Raw genomic sequence first — 23,103 nt, forward strand, 5'->3', positions numbered from 1 at the left:
AAAAGCCTGGAATCAGTTAATTTTGTAAACTGCAGTCCATTGAAAAATGCAGATCACACACACACACCAACACGCTCACTCACTGGATGATTAGCCAGTGTTGCCATACATCATTACTTTCACTCCACCTGTCCTAATAAGGGTCACAGTAGCAATAAGTTGAACAGATCTGAAAAGGACACCCTATACTCAGCAACATCTTCTAACACTTTCTAGGGAGATGTTGGGAGCTTCCAGGTCAGCTGGCAGGTACTGTGCCTGTGCCTGAGTCTTCTCCCAATTAATCTTGCTTTGTATACCTTCCTCACCCTATCATGATGATTTTAAAAGACAAGCATGTTACTGGGGAGAAATTGTAAAGGGTAAGCAAGGACAAAAAAAAAAAAAAAAAATCAACTTGAACTGTGGTGAGCAGAGAGTCGGCAGCTCCAGATGCTATGGCACCATGTCACACTTATGATGCTCTTTACTAATAAACTAGCAAGGGCAAAATCAATCAAAATATAATGAAAATATGCAAAATTAAGTGAATACAAAGTTTCAGTACTAGTGTTCAGAACTTAATCAACATACAGTTGGGTCACTACACAATCATCTTCATTACAACTGTAAATGCTTAAATGCACTGCTCTATAAATCACTACTGTAATTGCTTTATAAATGTTCAAGACCATTTCCTAGGATTCTCTTGCTTTATCATCTCTATATATAAAATCCAAGGTCTGTCTGTCTGTATGCCTGTCTGCTTTTCACAAGAGAACTACTCTTGTAGTCTATTATGTTTTTTCTATAATTTGCTTGAACATTCTGGTTGATTTTGCAACCTCTCTCATTGCGCTAAGTATCATAGTTCACTTGCGGTACCGATTTATTTACGCGAATCCGAGAGAGACGCAGCGTACAGAGGGGAGGGATGCAGGGCCCTGCTCACTCAAGCGCCAGCCTCGGGGCATGTAACTTACATCCGCTTAGCTACCGTACGAGAGAACTACTTAACGGAATTAGATCGGGCTTTTTTCTAAAATTTGCTTGAATATTCCGGTTGACTTTGCGACATCTCTCATTGCGCTAAGAATCATAGTTCGCTTGCAGGAGCGATATATTCGCACTAATCCGAGACAGAGGCTGCAGACCGAGGGGAGGGGGAAGCGCAACATCTGAAGTAGGGAGCCGGGCAGGGCCCTCCTCGCTGTCCTGTTTCACTTCTACGTGGGCAAAGGCGCAGGAGACGACTAGCTATGCGATATTCCTAAAAATGAAAAAGAAGAACTACCTGCTCTTTTTGTTGCATTGAAAGATAGAAAACAAATTGAACTTAAAATTTCCAAGTTCTGAGGTATAATGACTAAGCTAATGAACTGTAGACCACAAGGATATCCCCTCAACATTGACCATGACCAGTTTATTTAACCTGCCAATGACTACGTCCAACAAGTGTGTGGCATGGAATTACAGTACTCAGTAGCCAACATGGTGCAGATATTCATTATTTGTCCTAAATGTCATTTTTCACCGAGGTTTGGTGATGGGATCAGATTCAGATTCTATGATGTTCAAAACATTGAGAAAAGTGGATTTTAACATGATCCCTCTATGTGTGTGTGTGTGTAAAATCAGAATTGATTTTCATGTCTTAAAATTACAGTTTATGTTAGAAACTTGTGTCTTTCTGTGTTCTTGTAGGACTACAACCTAGTAAAGATACAAAACTTTAGAACAAGCAGTTTCCACGATGTCCCCACTGAACATAGGTCAATTTTATTATTATCGTTATAGGTCTCTATCTTTTTCAAAAAAGTTGCACCATATATCTCTTTTTTACAAGTTGCAGAGTATTTATTTTGGTCCAGTACTTCTCTCCACATCCTTTAAAAACCATTTGACTTACGTTCAACAACAACTACTGTACAAACTGTTTAACTTAATTGGAATTTTTGCAGTTTGCTCCATTTAGCCATGAGGTCAGGCCTACCGAGTTGCAAAATTCTACATGAATAGATTTTGAGATACTTAAATTATTTAAATATACATACACGCACACAAGATTCTCACACACTCAAAAGTTATTCATAAATGACAAAAGCTGACAAATCGTTTGCCCTACCAGAGCATATGATGAAGAGGAAGAAATGAACTTATAAACATACACCACATTAAAGATTGACATAGACAGCAAAATCAGTCACCCATGTAGTAGTCGCTCTATCTATGCAGATTGCTTATGTCATTTAACCCAATTTAACCCAATGCAGTGTTTCTGAACCTTTGAGGTGTTGTGACACACTTTTTCCCCCATGTAACTTTTTTTTTGTCTTGGTGACTCAAGTGTGATTGTCAGAGCTTCTCACTGGGTGATTCAAGCACAATCGTCGAAGCTGTGTGGGTAGGCCCCACTTAGTAATTCAAGTATGTTTGTCAGAGTGGTAGTGGTGGTTAATCACTCCTTGGTGATTCAGCTGCAATTGTTGGAGCAGCGATTTGCCATGACCCACTGCCATTACAAATAAAACAAACTCGTGACCCAGCAGCTGGAAACAGAGTAATAGTCTGTCCCAAACTGCTTAATTTTAAATTAAATATTATTTACATTGTTTAAATTGATTCAATTTCATGTTTATTTTACTATACATTTAACTGTGCACATAATAAATATAAGTTAATGTACTGGATTGTATATTACACAGTGCATTCTGTTGTATTGTATAGTAAAATCTTCTGTTGACTAATTTCTTATAGGATCACTAAAGTGATGGACGTACTGTATGAGTCATTCTATACTAATTGTTTTTAGTTTTAATTGCTACAAGGAAGTTAAGTTTGGATAAATACAATATGAACTGCCCTAAAACATTATGCTTAACTCTTTCATGGCTGATGTCAACTTTTGTCAAAATTCAGGAGTAGAGGACGGTAATCAGCTGTAAACTGCAACAAAACTCACCCTTACGTTATAGTTCGACTTTTTGCTAGAAGGAAAAAGTTACATAGCTTTGTTGATTTTACCTCGATTCCCTACGTGTGCAGGAGTAGTGAAGAGCAAACAACCTCTAAAATGGCGCCAACATCTGGCGAGAGACCAAAGCGAATGTGCAAAGCAAAATACTCCATGAACGTTTCACGTAATTTCGTTGAATAGGATTTGTCAGACTCTGAGTTTGATACAAGTGATATGGAGATGGAGATCAAAAACGAAAGTGAGGTACCAGCATCATCTGATCGGTCCCCAACTGATGAACACTTTCATATAGCTGATGCACCATCAGCAGTGTTTGCATGGGAGGACCACCACGTATGATGAGAAGAGATACAAATCAGATTGCGTCACACTGCTACTGCCTCCCAGCTGCTGTGCGAAGACAGCCAGCCCACCATGCATTCCTGCTGATATTCGAGGTGCCCCCAATACAGCCACTGCCGCCACAGATGCTGAACATGCGCCAACAGCAGTCACAGCACATAGCAAAAGACATTTTATGTTGACTTATGTGTGAAACCATTGCTTTGTGGGCTTTCAGAAAACTGTATTTTTTGGAAAAAATATTCAGCCCTCAAAGAGTTAATTTATATGACACCGTACTAGATACTGTATAGAGGGAAAAGGCAAAATATAAATGTAAAACAATTTTCCAATAAAATACATACATAAAAATGTATGACGATGAGGCCATACAAGAAAATGAACTTAGTAGTGTTTAAAATCAAGGTCTGTTAAGGAGTGTTCTTACCTGGGAGAATCGAATTAAACACACAGAGCACCGTCACCTTTAGGTTAAAAGGCTGAAGACTTATGTTTCTGAACTGAGGAATGCATAACCGCATAAATACATAGTACACATAGAACAGGCAGCCCAAAAACTGAAAAAATAAAATATGTATTTTTATTGCAAATAGTAAGGATAACCACCAAAAAAAAGCAACAATGTGAACATTAAACACAAGGAAAAGCATTTATATTATATTTTTCCAGCTAACAAAACTGAAACAATACAATTTGCTACAACCCTGCAGGAAACACCTCCTAACGCAGAGTTTCTGTGAAAGTTTAGCACTTTGCTATACAATCCCAATGAAATGTGGATAATCCAGCATCTTTCAAGAAAACTCAAGGACAATTTAGATCTAACTAATAATTAAACTTTGAATGTAGTGGTGCTGCGGTTTGAAAATGTGTTTATTTCCAGGTTAGAAAGCATCAGAGCTGTGATAACTCTGTCAGCGATATGCTGATAACATATTGGGCAGGGCTACTCAGTTGCAGTCCAGGAAGTCTGCAGTGGATGCTGATTTTCGCTTTACCCAGTTTTTTTTTTTGTTTTTTAATTTCAACCCGTTTACTTACTATTAAAGCAATATTTTCTTTCAGGCACAGTTTTAGTAAACTTGTTTGTTACAATTCAGGGCCTTTAATTGCCTATTGTAGTTATAAACTGTTGCATTTCAGTTTTAATTGTTGCCTCTTGTAGCTTATCATCAGTTAATAATGTGGTACAAATGACAAAAGAACCAGCAGCTCTCCAGCTAACGTGCTTCTCTTTAAACCTGTGTACACACATCATGAAGCAACTGTGTTAGTACAATGTTTTGAAATAGTGAGAGAAAGGGCAGACCACTAAACTTATGGATAATATTCTCAGGAAAACAAACAAAAAAAAATGTAATTTTTGTCTTAGAAGAATGAAAGCGCTAACGGACCATATAATAAAATGCCAAGTATCTGTTAGGCCTGGTTTCTAATTACGAAACTGATTGGAAGGAAAGCTTGCAGCCACTGCGGACCTCCAGGACCATAAATGAGTACCACCAATACAGAGTCCCAATATCAATACTACGGTGATTAGTGTATGGAAACTCACACATACTTGATCACTAATCTTCGTCTAAATTCAAACTTACATGTGTCAGAGATAAAGAAAAAGATGGGAAGGAGGTGGTTTTAAAGTGAAATAATATGAAATGCAGAATGCAAAGTTCTGGTACAATTGCCTCTTGCTCTTGATCATTTGTTTGGGCAAATTTTCATAAAATTGCACTGCAATCCTATTAAAATAATTGGCACACCAGAGAACTGAAATTGTATTCCTTGCACTAGATTTAATTTTCATATTCTGGTCAGATTTGGGAGATTGCATAAAGACATCACTGCACACTGATTAATTATACTTTATACACATATACATACAGTTGTGCTTGAAAGTTTGTGAACCCTTTAGAATTTTCTATATTTCTGCATAAATATGACCTAAAACATCATCAGATTTTCACTCAAGTCCTAAAAGTAGATAAAGAGAAACCAGTTAAACAAATGAGACAAAAATATTATACTTGGTCATTTATTTATTGAGGAAAATGATCGAATATTGCATATTTGTGAGTGGCAAAAGTACGTGAACCTCTAGGATTAGCAGTTAGTTTGAAGGTGAAATTCGAGTCAGGTGTTTTCAATCAATGGGATGACAATCAGGTGTGAGTGGGCACCCTGTGTTATTTAAAGAACAGGGGTCTATCAAAGTCTGCTCTTCACAACACGTTTGTGGAAGTGTATCATGGCATTAACAAAGGAGAATTCTGAGGACCTCAGAAAAAGGGTTGTTGATGCTCATCAGGCTGGAAAAGGTTACAAAACCATCTCTAAAGAGTTTGGACTCCAGCAATCCACAGTCAGACAGATTGTGTACAAATGGAGGAAATTCAAGACCATTGTTACCCTCCCCAGGAGTGGTCGACCAACAAAGATCACTCCAAGAGCAAGGCGTGTAATAGTCGGCGAGGTCACAAAGGACCCCAGGGTAACTTCTAAGCAACTGAAGGCCTCTCTCACATTGGCTAATGTTCATGTTCATAAGTCCACCATCAGGAGAACACTGAACAACAATGGTGTGCATGGCAGGGTTGCAAGGAGAAAGCCACTGCTCTCCAAAAAAAACATTGCTGCTCGTCTGCACTTTGCTAAAGATCACGTGGACAAACCAGAAGGCTATGTTTTGTGGACGGATGAGACCAAAATAAAACTTTTTGGTTTAAATGAAAAGCATAATGTTTGGAGAAAGGAAAACACTGCATTCCAGCATAAGAACCTTATCCCATCTGTGAAACATGCTGGTGGTAGTATCATGGTCTAGGCCTGTTTTGCTGCATCTGCGCCAGGACGGCTTGCCTTCATTGATGGAACAATTAATTCTGAATTATATCAGAGAATTCAAAAGGAAAACGTCAGGACTTCTGTCCATGAACTGAATCTCAAGAGAAGGTGGGACATGCAGCAAGACAACGACCCTAAGCACACAAGTCGTTCTACCAAAGAATGGTTAAAGAAGAATAAAGTTAATGTTTTGGAATGGCCAAGTCAAAGTCCTGACCTTAATCCAATTGAAATGTTGTGGAAGGACCTGAAGTGAGCAGTTAATGCAAGGAAACCCACCAGCATCCCAGAGTTGAAGCTGTTCTGTATGGAGGAATGGGCAAAAATTCCTCCAAGCCGGTGTGCAGGACTGATTAACAGTTACCAGAAACGTTTAGTTGCAGTTATTGCTGCAAAGGGTGGGCAAAGGTTCACATACTTTTGCCACTCACAAATATGTAATATTCGATCATTTTCCTTAATAAATAAATGACTAATTATAATATTTGTGTCTCATTTGTTTAACTGGTTTCTCTTTATCTACTTTTAGGACTTGAATGAAAATCTGATGATGTTTTGGGTAATATTTATGCAGAAATATAGAAAATTCCAAAGGGTTCACAAACTTTCAAGCACACCATTACATAATCTGTTAGAATGTGGATTTAAAGCCAACTATAAGAAATTACATTGGTTTCAGTAAATTAACAACAGATAATAATTCACCTTTGACTTTATGTTATTAGTTCAGAAATATACAAGGATTAGCACCATTTCTTGAAAAATTGCTGATGTCCATGCATACTGCTTTATATGCCAGTGCCTGCAATATGTTTATAATATTTAGTGTGTTATTTCTTGTCAATACAGTGTCTTACTGGTTATTCCCGATAGTTCCTGGAGTGCAATTTTTATCCTATCTTGTGTGAAGTTTGACATGTTCTTGTATTTTTTACTTGGGTTTCTCCAGGTATATCCTGACTGCAGGTTATGGTTGGTTCGAGTTGTAAAATGGCCTAATGTAAAGTGTACAGGTGTTTACTGTATGCCCTGCAATTATAGAAGAAAAATTTTTAATGCATTGCATGGCTTGTAGGCTTTACTTTTTTGTTTAAAAGCTGACTAAAGCCAAGTCAAGAGAAGTTAAAATATGTATGCTATGCTTTATGGACATTTTAAAAGGAAGTGGTTGGTCAGATGTCTGCTAGGAATAGACTACACATTAGGTCAGGGCTAGGTTATGCTGTACATAATTAACTTCCTGAATCTGCTGGGAATTTTAGGGAAATGAGTAGTGTCTCTGCTACTAGAGATTTTACAGAGTTTCTTTCACTTCTTTTTTTGTAAATTACGTCATCTAAACATCTATAAAGAGAAAGTAGCTTGGATGAATTAGTCAGAAACGTCTGTTGAACTGCCATGGCTCCTTGATGGCTTTCTCCAATAAAGCCGTTATACCGATATAGTGGCTCCAGTTCTTTAAGAAAGGTCAATTGCCTCCAAACAATGAACTATTGGCAAGCATAGAGATGATCCTGGTCAGCACTCAACAGTGCCAGGAGAGTCATTTTGCCCCCAAAAGACCCTGAACTTTCAGAAAGTGAATGAAAAAAATAATTATTAATGAGAAACAAACTACAAGAAAGATGTGTAAAATCCATGATGAGCACAAAGAGATTAAAAACGTTTAAGAACATACCTGTAAAAATTTTGTACCAACATAACCCCATCTGATCACTGGATTTCTGTAATTAAAAATTAAAGCAACATATGAATTAAATGAGGACACTTGCTTTTTTCAGTCAGTAGTTTACTGTAAAATACCTGCTCCTGTCATCTTACTTTCTTGCTGTTAAATTCCGATATTGATCAAACCACCCTCCCCTAACTCAACAGCCTCTAGTTACTTCCGTAGAATTCTCAATTATTTTCTAGACCAGCAAAGAAGAGTAACCTTTCAGAGTACTCTGGTGTCCTTCATGTAAATAAGCACAATGAATTAAGTCATACACTGCTCATTCCAGCAATGATTGTGTATTCTACTACAAATTTAGAAGAACTTCAAACCTTATGATGAACAGAATAGAAAAGTAGTAACATCAATGAACAATTAAGAGTGATGGTTAACCAGACAGACATTTTAAATCAAATAGTGAAGAACACCCACAAAAGCACAACAAACAAAAAAATGCCATTTTTCCTAGTGTTACCTGGGATAGTTGTCTCGGTAAATGAGAGTTGGCGCAAAAAGGAAATATAAGTATTGAGATATCTGAGGCATCACAGTCAAGTCTAAAAAAATTATAAAAAATACATTAGTAAACATGATTCTGAATTAATTACTCATGTCATATACAGTCATATGAAAAAGTTTGGGAACCCCTCTCAGCCTGCATAATAACTTACTTTCAACAAAAAAAGATAACAGTGGTATGTCTTTCATTTCCTAGGAACATCTGAGTACTGGGGTGTTTTCCGAACAAAGATTTTTAGTGAAGCAGTATTTAGTTGTATGAAATTAAATGTGAAAAACTGGCTGTGCAAAAATGTGGGTCCCCTTGTCATTGTGCTGATTTGAATGCCTGTCACTGCTCAATGCTGATTACTTACAACACCAAATTGGTTGGATGAGCTCATTAAGCCTTGAACTTCATAGACAGGTGTGTCCCATCATGAGATATAAAGGTATTTAAGGTGGTCAATTACAAGTTGTGCTTCCTTCCCTTTGACTCTCCTCTGAAGAGTGACAGCCTGGGATCCTCAAAGCAACTCTCAAAAGATCTGAAAGCAAAGATTGTTGAGTCTCCTGGTTTAGGGGAAGACTACAAAAAGCCATCTCAGAGGTTTAAACTTTCAGTTTCAACTGTAAGGAATGTAATCAGGAAATGGAAGGCCACAGGCACAGTTGCTGTTAAACCCAGCAGGTCTGGCAGCCCAAGAAAAATACAGGAGTGGCATATACGCAGGTTTGTGAGAATGGTTACAGACAACCCACAGATCACCTCCAAAGACCTGCAAGAACATCTTGCTGCAGATGGTGTATCTGTACATCGTTCTACAATCCAGCGCAATTTGCACAAAGAACATCTGTATGGCAGGGTGATGAGAAAGAAGCCCTTTCTGCACTCACGCCACAAACAGAGTCGCTTGTTGTATGCCAATGCTCATTTAGACAAGCCAGATTCATTTTGGAACAAAGTGCTTTGGACTGATGAGACAAAAATTGAGTTATTTGGTCATAACAAAAAGCGCTTTGCATGGCGGAAGAAGAACACCGCATTCCAAGAAAAACACCTGCTACCTACTGTCAAATTTGGTGGAGGTCCCATCATGCTGTGGGGCTGTGTGGGTAATTCAGGAACTGGGGCCCTTGTTAAAGTCGAGGGTCAGATGAATTCAACCCAATATCAACAAATTCTTCAGGATAATGTTCAAGCATCAGTCACAAAGCTGAAATTACGCAGGGGTTGGATATTCCAACAAGACAATGACCCAAAACACAGTTCAAAATCTACAAAGGCATTCATGCAGACGGAGAAGTACAATGTTCTGGAATGGCCGTCACAGTCCCCTGACTTGAATATCATCGAAAATCTATGGGATGATTTGAAGCAGGCTGTCCATGCTCGATAACTATCAAATTTAACTGAACTGGAGAGATTTTGTATGGAAGAATGGTCAACAATACCTCCATCCAGAAACCAGACACTCGTCAAAGGCTATAGGAGGACAGCATCTAGAGGCTGTTAGATTCGCAAAAGGAGGCTCAACTAAGTATTGATGTCATATCTCTGTTGGGGTGCCCAAATGTACGCCACTGTCTAATTTTGTTATGATGCATATTGCATATTTTCTGTTAATCCAATAAACTTAATGTCACTGCTGAAATACTACGGTTTCCATAAGGCATGTCAGATATTAAAAGGAAGTTGCTACTTTGAAAGCTCAGCAAATGAGAAACAAAAATCCAAAGAATTAAGAGAGGCTCCCAAACTTTTTCATATGACTCTAGATATAGAGTTTATCAAGAACATTATGCCTTCGGTCTTTACATAACAGTCTTTCACTGTACTAATTTTAACACATTTAGAATGGAATTTAAAAAATAAGTACCACCTCAAATTAAAAGACAGCCTTTCTTGTAATCTTGACAAAAAAACAAGCAGCATTAATTCTAATCATGTACTCACTGGATTTCTCCTTCCCAGAAGACAGCACTTTGGGGACATTTTCTCTGATAAAAGAATGGGTTTTCATTATGAGGCGTACCTTCAAATGCAAATTGGAACAGAACTTCTCGTTAAACGTTTAATTAGAAATGTTTTGCTTAAAAAAATTTTAAAAATCAATTTTCTATAGCATGGTATAAAAAAATGTTTTCATTTGAGTCTATAATGCAGATTGACTTTAAACTTATAATTGAAAAATAGCAAAATTAAATACAAGAAATTTTGAAATACTTTTCATTCTAATTTTACTTAAAAGAAGCAAAGTGATATAAACAATAAATTCAGAAAAATATATTGAATTAACTTATGAATTGCAAAAAAATAAATGTTGCATTGGTGTCTAAAGATACAGTGGATTCAGAAAGTATTCAGACATCTTCAGTTTTTTTTTTTTTTTTAATTAATGTATTTTCTATTTTGGCCAATCAATGTATTATACTCAATCATCCATAATGACAAAGTGAAGACAGGTTTTCAGAAAATTCTACAAATTTATTATCAAGATAAAATCAACCTCTCGTTCATGGAAATATTCAGATCCTTAATTCAGTACTTTGTAGGGGCATCTTTGGCAGCAATTATAGCTTTAAGTCTTCTTGGGTAAAGCCAATGTTGTATTACATGACTTCTAGTTGTAAGGTATGTTAGACTGAATGACTGCAGTTGCTGATCTTGCCGCTGGACCATGTCAATTTACACAATTGAAAATCACTGGGTATGTCACTTTTAGCGACATCTTGCTGACCTTCCAGCAGAGTCGTGCTCATCACTTTTTCCGACAGCCAATAGCGTGCTGACAGAGCCAATGCCGTAAGAATGGTTAACAGCTAGGGCGAGTGCAGCAGCCATCTTGGCTCTTTACTCCACTCTGTCATATAAAACACAAGACAGACTAGTTTCTCTTCCATTTTGTAAGGTTCAAAACAACTGCATTCCTGCATTAATGCATTTTACTTCTGGATAAGCATTCATTGGCTGTAAACTCTCATGCAAACAACCCCACCCTAATAACTAAAGACAAAAATCAAACCTGTTTCATTTGTCAGAGGGAGTCCTGGACTAACTGGAGTGAGTTGGTAGGCATGTCACATAGATGACTTCAAGAATGTGTGCCAACTGCCTCTGACTCACTAAGATTATGTAAATGAATAATACGTAGTAATAATAATAATACATTTTATTTATATAGCATCTTTCCCATGAAGGCTACATTGGAAAAATCACTTGAAAGTTTGTCAAATATGACATGACCTCAAATCTTCACAAGCTTTGCACACCAGGAATTGAAGTTTATCCCATTCTTCCTAGTAGATCCTCTTAACCTGGTTTAGATTGGATAGGAATTGTCTATAAACTGCCATCTTCATGTCTCTGGGATTTGAATATTTTCTAAATTCACTGAAAGTGATCAGAATTTGCTATTGCATACTGTATGCCTGTGTATTAATAGAGAAATATCAATACTCAATTGGACTGACTGTTTCTACAGGAATTAGTCACAACTGGAAACTGTATCACATTTGTTCCTGTATCATTCAAATAATAAAAAATTCGGACGCGGGTATCAGTAGGCTTAATGCCCTAAGAACGTATTTACCTGAACTATTCCATAACATTTCAGTAATTATTTACCACTCTGATGTTGATCTTTCTGATCATAAAAAAGGCCAATATGATAGCAACTGCAAGAAGAATTCATAACTAATTGTTACGGTTTTTGAGGGTTCCTTTAGAATCCCTCTTTCTCTTGCACGATTTGGCTCAAAAACTAATCAGCACATCGTCATCTCATAAAAAGCTTAAGTTTCGAGTTTGGTATTTTTCCATCCAGCTATTTTAGCTCTAGACCATCCTCCAGAAACTGTGACATACCCACACACACACACACCACCGATCATGAAGATATTGATGTGTTCAGTATCCTAACACGTCGAAATCCGTTGAAAAGCAGAGATCTAAATTCTAGGTCAATCTAAAGCTTTTGCTCCTCCCCCATAGATGATAGGTTATGGTGGGGGAGGGCGCAAAGCAAAACACATTACTTTGCTTCCAAAAAACCAATGAATGATATAAATTTTATTTTGTAGATCGATGGGTAAAAACGGAAAACGAAAGTGTCTAAATTTTTTTGGAATGTTTTCCAACTTTAATTCAGGACGTCTGTTGGGTAGATCTGAGTGCACAAGACAAATTAATATGCATAACAGAGATGCTCATAAAGTTACAATAGTCCAATCTGTACTAGGACAGTTCTACCTTTGAGCTTTGTGTCCAAGACAATCATGAAATCAACAGATCATCACATGTACTTGTAGTCAGTGCAAGCAGGAACCCAGAGGTCATATAACTTAAATATATGAACTTTGAGCTGGTAACAAGATATGCTGCCTCTGTATTTTGAAAATAAATTAAAAAAAAAAAAAAAAGTAAAAATATTTTTTTTTATAAAATGCTGTTTGGTTTTATACAATGAAGTGCTAAATTCACACTATGATGAATGCACAGCAGAAATGCCAATTTATGAACATAACTGCTGCATTATTTTTTCTAAACTGGTGCCTTAAACCTGAACACCTTAATGTATATCAAAAAAGTAAAGAAAATAACAAAAAAAACATGTGCTCCTTTCTGCATTAATTTTTCAAAAACGCTGTTGAATTTTTTTTTTCTTGTTATGGACTGGAAAAAATAACTTTAGTTAAAAACATAAAATGTTCTTCCTGGTTTATTTGTAAAGGAACAACACTGTAATTAAATTTAACACCATAATAGAGTGGCAAACAGTGACATGATCAGCACTATGATCAGAATGAACAACAGAGAGATCAAACATTCCAGTATTACTGCTTTGGCCTAGCTGTATTATTACTAACTCAATCATTCCTTCCATGTAGAGTGCACTATTTCACATTGCACAGATTGCAATTATGCTGCAATTCATGGATCCACTGAAAACTGATCTCATCACAGTAAATATGTCATCAATATGGCCTCTTATGTTTGGAGTGCACTACCTGCCAATGTAGCGTATGGAAGGTTAGTGTGTTGCAAATGGACATATTAGTTAAGCTGAACTGATATTTAATTGAAGTTTTCAGGAACTTAAGTGTTTTGTCAAAATATTTTAGTGGTAAAAGGACAAATAGCACCATTAACTAACCTGTTCCAGAATGATGATAAACCGGGAAGCTGGTGGGAAGTTATTCCTGAGGACAACATAGGTTGGCAAAAACCCAAGGACTACGGTTTGAAAAATCAAAAAGAGAGTACCAGCCCACAAACAACTCAGCCCTTTGAACCGTGCTGAACGATACTGACGTGCCCACTGGTGAAGCAATGCGTACGGAATGGTGAATGTCGACAGGAACATGCATAGCCAAGTTGATACCACCAAAGGAAAATTGCCAAAGGCATAAACGAGAAGACTGAAATCTAGAACAAGCCTGTAAAAAAAAAAATAAAATAACAAAAATTAGGAAACATATTAACTAATCTCGACAAACAATTTAATTACTTATTAACCAACTGAATGTATTAATACAAAACTAACAAATCACTTATAAAGCAGTCGTGAAAAAATACTCCTTTACCTACAAAATTGACATGAATTAAATAGAATGTTTATGTATCATTCACAGTGAGGATCAACTACTTAAGAATCTGCTGAAAACCATTGAGCTTCTACAAAACTACATCATGCTGCAGACAAGATTATTTATTTATTGACATGTAATGTACTTTACAAACAATACACATCTGACAATTCAAATGAAAGGAATGCAATTTCAGAATAAATGTGTGCATGCAGAAACTAATACAGAGTGCAATATACATGTACAGTAGCAACCTGTACTTGAGCAATTATATTTTTTATGTTAAATAAACATTTTAGCTCTACATAATATTGTGTCTAAAACTGCACTACCTTCTTCATATAAATCTATCAGATTTTGGTAGAAAACAAACAGAAGTCGGCAGCACAGTGGTGCAGTGGGTAGCACTGCTGCCTCACAGTTAGGAGACCCGGGTTCGCTTCCCAGGTCCTCCCTGCATGGAGTTTGCATGTTCTCCCCGTGTCTGCATGGGTTTCCTCTGGGTGCTCCGGTTTCCTCCCACAGTCCAAAGATACGCAGGTTAGGCGCACTGGCGATTCTAAATTGTCCCTAGTGTGTGCTTGGTATGTGCGTGCGTGCCCTGCAGTTGGCTGGCGCCCTGCCCGGGGTTTGTTTCCTGCCTTGCACCCTGTGTTGGCTGGGATTGACTCCAGCAGACCCCCGTAACCCTTTAGTTAGAATATAGCGGGTTGGATAATGGATGGATGGACAAACAGAAGTCTAAATAAACTGCTCCCCGATTCCTGCCTGCAGGAAGACACGAAGTCCATCAGGGAATTGCGTCAGTACCAATTTTTTATTTTTTTTGTCTTTTCTGTTAAGGCCGGCAGCATACTACAAAACTTTGTTAGACAGCATGTTAACCTTAACAAGTATAGTTGGTCGATGTCACAATGTATGAATAGGAAATCGTGTTAGTGACGGATGGTACGAATGCCAAACGGCTTCTCACCACTGTTTAAAATTTCCAAAGTAATGGAATATTGCCACCCAACTAATCTGCCGTCTGACAGCACTGGTGGCTTCACCAATGTTGTCCCTGTATGTTGAATTCAGCCACAGTCTCTGTCTGTCTTTTTCTTTTTTTCAAACCTGAGACATCAGACAGACAAGCCATTCTTCTGTTTTTGTGAGTCAAAACACCCACTTTTCTTCTTTCCTTGCAGTCATACTGTGTGCATTGCACTTCTGGTTGAGAACCACTGGATGTCCGCTCTTTCACATACGCACAAAAGAATTCTAGCCATATAATTAAAGACAAACAAAAAAAATAAACCTGCTTGATTTATTTTTTTGTGACTAGTCACAGATTTCTATGACTGAGTCATTGGGGTTGACATACTAAGTGACTGGATGTCAGAGAAAGCCACTGTAACTACCAGACTAAGATTGTGTAAATGAAGGTTATGACTGAAAATCATTGAAAAAGTCAGTGTTTGTGATGCAATTACTTAGTACATTTTCCTTAATTTTTCACTTAAGTAGTGTGATGGGGCTTAACAGATACTATTATCACTTCTGTTAAATCACAATGGTATATTTCCATCATTAATTTACTGCTTTACTGATGCAAAACAGTGAATGAGTTAAAACTGTGTACCTTTGAATTCAGAAAAGACCGTTCTTCCAGCGAGTGTCTGCCGATAATAAGGAAACAGTAAAGACTAATTCCACAAGGCTTGAATTTAAGCTTTGCTGAATCTATTTATAATGTCTCTGTTATCTCAGTTATGGATATAACTGTTAATTGTCACATTTATAATATTTCTAAATCCTGCTTTCCCAAGTTTAAATATATTGTGGACTAAAGGTGTTTTTTTTAACTGTAAAATTTTGAAAGTCATTTCTTTGTTTCAGTCATAATTGAATTATAATATTTTACTGTTTGGCTGCTGAAGCAGTCTGTTTCAACTTTTCACTCAATACAAAACACAGAAAGAGGGATCAAGATTTTTATAATGACATCAAATTCACAAACAATTTTGACATTTTAATGCCAGGCACTATGCATCTACTGCATGATGTATATGCATAATTTTCAACTTATCAACACAGAAAGGGAAATTATTTCCCTCTCAGATTTGAATACTGATGTACTAGAATGCATCAGGCGATTCATCATTAAAGTAGTTGGTGATTTGTGCAGACAGGGAGCTATATTGGGAGAACACTGATAATGTTTCGAGTGCAGGACTTCTCTGGTAAGTGTGATTTCAATTTCAAGAACATCTAGTAAAGTGTTTTTTAGCAAAACATTCCAGGTTAATAAATAATGTGAGAATTGAAAGCTAGTAAGCATATCTGTTTGATAATTGAGATCTTCATCTAAAATGTTTTAAATTGCATATATATTAGCTGTAAGAGCCACTCTTAGTGATATAATGGTCAAGCTATCTGCACAAGTCAGGAAGGAACAGGTGCTATTGTTGGAGCCCAGTGTTGTACTTGAGCTCTAACCATATTCTATCTCAGATCACATTAGACATGCACCTCTATTCTTTAGTAGTGAAAAGGTACCTGCTGTTTAACCATGTGGATTAATTATACAGTAATCCCTCGCTATATCGCGCTTCGCCTTTCGCGGCTTCACTCCATCGCGGATTTTATATGTAAGCATATTTAAATATATATCGCGGATTTTTCGCTGCTTCGCGGGTTTCTGCGGACAATGGGTCTTTTAATTTCTGGTACATGCTTCCTCAGTTGGTTTGCCCAGTTGATTTCATACAAGGGACGCTATTGGCAGATGGCTGAGAAGCTACCCAGCTTACTTTTCTCTTTCTTTTGCGCTGACTTTCTGTGATCCTGACGTAGGGGGATTGAGCAGGGGGGCTGTTCACACACCTAGACGATACGGACGCTCATCTAAAAATGCTGAAAGATTATCTTCACGTTGTGATCTTTTGTGCAGCTGCTTCCTGAAACGACATGCTGCACGGAGCTTCGCATACTTAAAAGCTCGAAGGGCACGTATTGATTTCTGATTGAAAAACAAACTCTGTCTCACTTTGTCTGCTCCTGACGGAGGGGGTGTGAGCTGCCGCCTTCAACAGCTTTGTGCCGGTGGTGCTTCACATACTTAAAAGAAAAACAGCCCTATTGATCTGTTTGCTTTTCTCTCTATCTCTGTGACAGTCACTGCTCCTGACAAGCACTCCTTTGAAGAGGAAGATATGTTTGCATTCTTTTAATTGTGAGACGGAACTGTCATCTCTGTCTTGTCATGGAGCACAGTTTAAACTTTTGAAAAAGAGACAAATGTTTGTTTGCAGTGTTTGAATAAAGTTCATGTCTCTCTACAACCTCCTGTGTTTCTGCGCAAATCTGTGACCCAAGCATGACAATATAAAAATAACTATATAAACATATGGTTTCTACTTCGCAGATTTTCTTATTTCGCGGGTGGCTCTGGAACGCAACCCCCGCGATAGAGGAGGGATTACTGTATACTTTAATGGATGCAAGGACTGTCATTATTATTTATAATTATTTCCTTATAATAATTAACTGCTGCATATCAACATGCCAGAAACCTATAGTCAGTAACATGGCTGCAATTAACAAAGGAGGACATGAATTATCATTCTCTTTCACCTTATTTCAATGATACCACTGAATTTGTTTAGTTCTTCAGTAAGAATAAATAGAGTGGATTTCTGAAGAACATTTTAAATATTATGACTATTGGGTTCCCCCCTGCTCGCTTCGCTCGCCAGCCACTTTGCATCTCTGCCACTGGCGTTGTGAAGAGGGGGGCTGAGTACACCCCAAGGAGACATGGTTGCTCTTCCGAAACCCCCTCTTAAACAGTAATACAATGGGAAACAAACAGTTTTTTTTTAACCTCCTCTTTGCTCGATCAGCTACTTGCTTGCTGCTGCTTCCATGCCACGTGATCTGCATCTCGTATGGCGCTTCGAACATTTAAATGCCTGTAGAGCAGCTGTCCTACCTTTTGTGTTTTATTTCCGGCCCCGGGTGTGGTTAAATCTTTTGGCACAAAGTCTCGTCTCGCGGGGCGCGAGTTCTTGATATTTTTTAGTTTATAATTTAAAAACAGAATAAGAATCTGAAAATCTAACAACATCACATTAAAGTTCAATATATTCTGAAAAGAATGATACCAAACATATATATGTAGGTTTTAAAATAAGCCCGAAAAATGTGACATAAAAACGTCACCATTGCACTTTTAGGTTTAGGACTTATATAGAGTAGATATCAATTTTATACATATGCATACTCTGGTATATATACAGTATATTGCTACCATAAGAATAAAGAATCTCTACCAGCCTCTCCCAAAATATGGTGCAGGCTTGAACATGTGATAAGTTGCCCTCCTCATCTTTCTAGCCATTTCACAGTCTATAGGATGCTTTTCTTATCTAGGGACTATTGCAGCCTTGTGTTAAAAATTAATATAACAGTCAATATCCCAAAATGACAACGCAAACACAGGATATCAGATAGTTTTTTTGTAAACAAATTAAAAATTAAAGAAATGAAATATTATCACATTGACACAAATATTTGGACCCTTTGCTAGGACAATAGAAAATTACTTCAGGTGCATCTCAATCTATTGATCGTCATTGAGATGTTTTTACACCTTGTTTAGAATCTACATGTGGTTAATTCGATTGATTGGACATGGTTAGGAAAGGCACATGCTTGTCTATAGAAGGTCTCACAGTTGACAATGTTGTATCAGAGCAAAATTCAAGTCATGAGGTGGAAAGAATTGCCTGCAAAGCTTTGAGACAAGATTGTGTTGAGGCACAGATCTGGGGAAGGTTACAAAAAAAATCCCTGCAACATTGAAGGTTCCCAAGAGTACAGTTGCCTTCATAATTTTTAAATGGAAGACCATTCTCTTAGAGGCGACCACCCAGCTGAACTAAGCAATCATGGGAGAAGGGCAATGGTAAGAGAGGTGACCAAGGACCTGAAGGTCACTCTGGCTGAGCATCAGAGAACTTCTGTGAAGACTACAGAAACTTACAGAAGAACAACAATCACTGCAACACTCCCCCAATCCAGTCTTTATGCCAGAGTCGCTACACAGAAGTTTCTTCTCAATAAAAGGCACATGGAAGCCCACTTGGAGTTTGAAAAAAGGCACCTCACTCTCAGACTTTGAAAAATAAGATTCTATGGTCTGATGAAACCAAGAAAAAACCAACATGACTGAAGGAAACCAGGCAATGCTTATCAATTGTGCAATACAATTCAAGTGGTGAAGTATGGCAGTTGCAGCATCATGCTGAGGGGTTGTTTCTCGCCAGCTAGGAGTGCAAGACTAGGTAGGTTTGGGGGAAAGCTGTACAGAACAAAGTAGTATCCATAATCAAAACTTGCTCCAGAGTCCTCAAGATATCATACTGGGCCAAAAATTCACCTACCAACAAGCCAATGACCCTAAAGCTCAAAACAAAGAAAACACAGGAGTGGATTAGGGACAACTATGGGAATAGTCTCGAGTTGCCCAGCCAGAGACTGAATTTGAACCCCATCGAACATTTTTGGAGAGACCTGAAAATAGCTGTCCAAAAGTGTCCATCCAACCTGAAAGAACTCGAGAAGATATGCAGAGAGGATTTTCAGAAAAATCTCCAAAATCAGGTGTGCAAAGCTTGTCATGTCATACCCAAAAAGACTCCAAAGGTGTAATCGCTGCCAAAGGTATTTCAACAAAGCACTGAGTAAATGGTCTGAATACTTGTGTTAATGTGGTATTTCAGTGTTTTACTTTTACTAAATCTGCAAAAAACGTCTAAAATTCTATTTTCATTTTGTCATTCTGGGGTATTCAGTGTTGCTTGATGTGGGGAGAAAACAAACCAAAATTGTTTTACCACAAGGCTTCAACATAACAAAGTGTGAACAAATGTGAAGAGGTCTAAACACTTCAGGAATGTACCAGATATACTGAACTCTTTACAGAGTCACTCAGAACAATTATTTAAAAGAAATCTAGGATACAATAGAAAGGCTATAGAATACAGTATATAGTTAAATTGATAAGTAAAAGCTTTTATTACTGATAGCTTAGTGTAGGTCACCATCAAGCCAAAATCTACATAGAGTGATTAAGCCTTGGTATAATCTTTCTATAACAAGTAAATACAGCTGTTTATAAAATAAAAGGTATAAGAGGATACGTTTATACCTTTAGTGTATTGCATTAAAAAAAAGTAACATTAGTAACATGATATGTAATAGTTTTTTAAGAAGAGATTGAAACATCCTAGTAGTGTAAAACATTTTCTCTTTTTTAAAAAATGCCTAGAGCAGTACAATTTGGTGGGTTTGGCCATTACTGTACATGTTAAATATCTAGCCTAACATAGCTGAGGTTTGTAATCATTCTACCAAAATTTAGCAAGTTTAATGAAAGTAAATTGTAAACGTTTTGTTCTGGGCAAGAACCCAGTGAAACTGTAACAGGCAGCTATGAAACCATCCATCCATCCATCCATTTTCCAACCCGCTGAATCCGAACACAGGGTCACGGGGGTCTGCTGGAGCCAATCCCAGCCAACACAGGGCACAAGGCAGGGAACCAATCCCGGGCAGGGTGCCAACCCACCGCAGGACACACACAAACACACCCACACACCAAGCACACACTAGGGCCAATTTAGAATCGCCAATCCACCTAACCTGCATGTCTTTGGACTGTGGGAGGAAACGCTATGAAACCAATTGCACAAAAAGATTCCATCATAGTAGAAATGTAGTGGATGAATGCCCAAAAATCATATTTCTAATATGTTTATTTTAAAGCAGCTTGACTAAATTTGAGCTTATGTCAGCTGTTGCTTGGCATTACTAATTTTAGATGAATTACATATCTGCTTCAAATATGCAAACACAAGGCCAAACTACAACATCTCTTCAAGCCAACTTTTTCACTATGCTGAATCCCAACTTCAGCTGCTCCTCGTGCACAATCTGTTGTGACTCTTAGTAATCATCAAAATCAAATCTCAGTATAGAGTGCCCAGAGTGACAGAAAAGACACAAATTAAGATATTTATATTACCTTCCTTCATCTATAAAGTCCACAACAAGAGTACTGATGATGAAAAGGATAAGAAGAGCAATGAACATGTGGTAGATGGTACGAATATGGTTCACCTCAAACAGCTCACTGTTACAAGAAAAAATAAATTAATTAATAAATAAAATAAAGTAGTATGAATTAAATAAATGCAATGTCATAACAATACTGGACCAAATCAAAATACAGCTTATATGTTTTATAATGTACATTTTAAACAATATATAAGATAAATAAATTCAGATAGCATAGTTTGATTTTTGTTTTTTTTTTTTAATATGAAAGATTGTTTAACCAAATTATATAGTGTACATATTTTTGACAGATTAAAATAATTTGCTTCAGAAGTACTTCAAACAACCACACCTATAAAATGGTAGTGATGTCAGGCATGGCCACAAGACACCAGTGTTGTCTGTTAACACAGGCATGAGAAGAAGTGTAGAATACCTGTTGAACAATAAATTCTTGTGAGGTAGTTCATTGGAATATTTTACTTTCTAAATTAGATTTAGGCTATTCACTTTTATAAAATGCACACCAATACAATTTGTATTTTGAACTTTCATGCTTTTTAGAAGTTTCAAATTGTGGCTAAAAGATTATGCAATATTATCCATTTCTCATGCACCGTTTACCTGTGCCTGCTTTGTCCAGTTCAGCAAAATGATGACCACAGCACATTTAAGCAGGATCAAGATGCACATACTTTTAAACTTTGATTTTGAGTAAATATTAGTCTAATCCAATTTAAATAGTTATTGAACATGACATTTAGCTATATCCTGTCCACTGCCAGTATTCTCTTGCTTAAATTGAAACTATTTTGAAATTTTGCAGTTTAAAGAAATGCTAGACCCAAAAATGATATTTATATTTTACATATGTTGTAGTGATGGCTCAAAATGGAGAGAAAAATATTTAGGTCTTAACAGAACTTAATAGTGACCAATATCGTACAACAGCAAATGATGTGAAAAACATCCAAGGGGGATTTGGGGGAAAAGAACAAAAAAAATCTCTCATTACTCCTTTTGCATAATCCACTTGTCCATTATCTAGTCGTTATGCTCAAAACATCCAAAATTCATGCTTTTTTGCTAAAATATTTTGATATAGTTACTTCCTGAATTATCAGTATGCACATTAAACAGGAAACCTAAAGTGTTATAAGAATCACTTTTGAACTGAAGACAGGAATTTTGCCCAATGAATTAGGGGGAGAGGTGGATCTTCAAGTTAATCCGATGAGGTTTTAGGTTTCCTTTTTTTGGAACATTAGAACACTCTAGACGAGAACAGGCCAACAAAGCTTGCCAGCCCTATCCACTTATTTCTTCCAAAAAAACATCACGTCGAGTTTTGAAAGTCCCCAACGTCTTACTGTCTACCACACTACTTGGTAGCTTATTCCAAGTGTCTATCGTTCTTTGTGTAAAGAAAAACTTCCTAATGTTTGTGCGAAATTTACCCTTAACAAGTTTCCAACTGTGTCCCCGTGTTCTTGATGAACTCATTTTAAAATAACAGTCTCGATCTACTGGACTAATTCCCTTCATAATTTTAAACACTTCAATCATGTCACCTCTTAATCTTCTTTTGCTTAAACTGTAAAGGCTCAGTTCTTTTAATCTTTCCTCATAATTCAACCCCTGTAGCCCTGGAATCAGCCTAGTCGCTCTTCTCTGGACCTTTTCTAGTCCTGCTATGTCCTTTTTGTAGCCTGGAGACCAAAACTGCACACAGTACTCAAGATGAGGCCTCACCAGTGCATTATAAAAGGTTGAGCAGAACCTCCTGTGACTTGTTTACGTGCATCTTGGTCATTAAGGAAGTAACTATACAACAGTGTTAATAAAACAGCATGCATTTTACATGTTTTGAGTATAATGACTGGATATGTGGATTTTACAAAAGGACTAACAAGATTTTTTTTCCCCCCACTGACATTTTTCACATCATTTGATGTTGTGCAATACTGGCCACCACCGATTTCTGTTATGGCATAAACTTCTCTCTCCATTCCACATGAAAACATGAGGCTAAAAATTTTTCTCAGCCATCACAATAAAGTAA

The 23,103-nt window shown here is 37.2% G+C and overlaps 1 protein-coding gene across 1 annotated transcript in view; it reads right to left on the reverse strand.

Annotated features, from left to right (window-relative positions):
- Nucleotides 1–23,103, reverse strand: part of LOC114643696 (sterol O-acyltransferase 1-like) — a 79,704-nt gene that overhangs the window by 20,075 nt on the left and 36,526 nt on the right. Inside the window, exons 6-11 of the mRNA XM_051932571.1 lie at nt 21,010–21,117; nt 13,508–13,790; nt 10,309–10,387; nt 8,329–8,410; nt 7,818–7,863; nt 3,726–3,855 (exon numbers count right to left, since the gene is read on the reverse strand). Of these exons, the coding sequence (XP_051788531.1) occupies nt 3,726–3,855; nt 7,818–7,863; nt 8,329–8,410; nt 10,309–10,387; nt 13,508–13,790; nt 21,010–21,117 (728 nt within the window). The remainder of the gene's footprint in view (nt 1–3,725; nt 3,856–7,817; nt 7,864–8,328; nt 8,411–10,308; nt 10,388–13,507; nt 13,791–21,009; nt 21,118–23,103) is intronic.

The sequence above is a fragment of the Erpetoichthys calabaricus genome, chromosome 10 (assembly GCF_900747795.2).
Source record: "Erpetoichthys calabaricus chromosome 10, fErpCal1.3, whole genome shotgun sequence".
NCBI classification, from domain to species: Eukaryota; Metazoa; Chordata; class Cladistia; order Polypteriformes; family Polypteridae; genus Erpetoichthys; species Erpetoichthys calabaricus.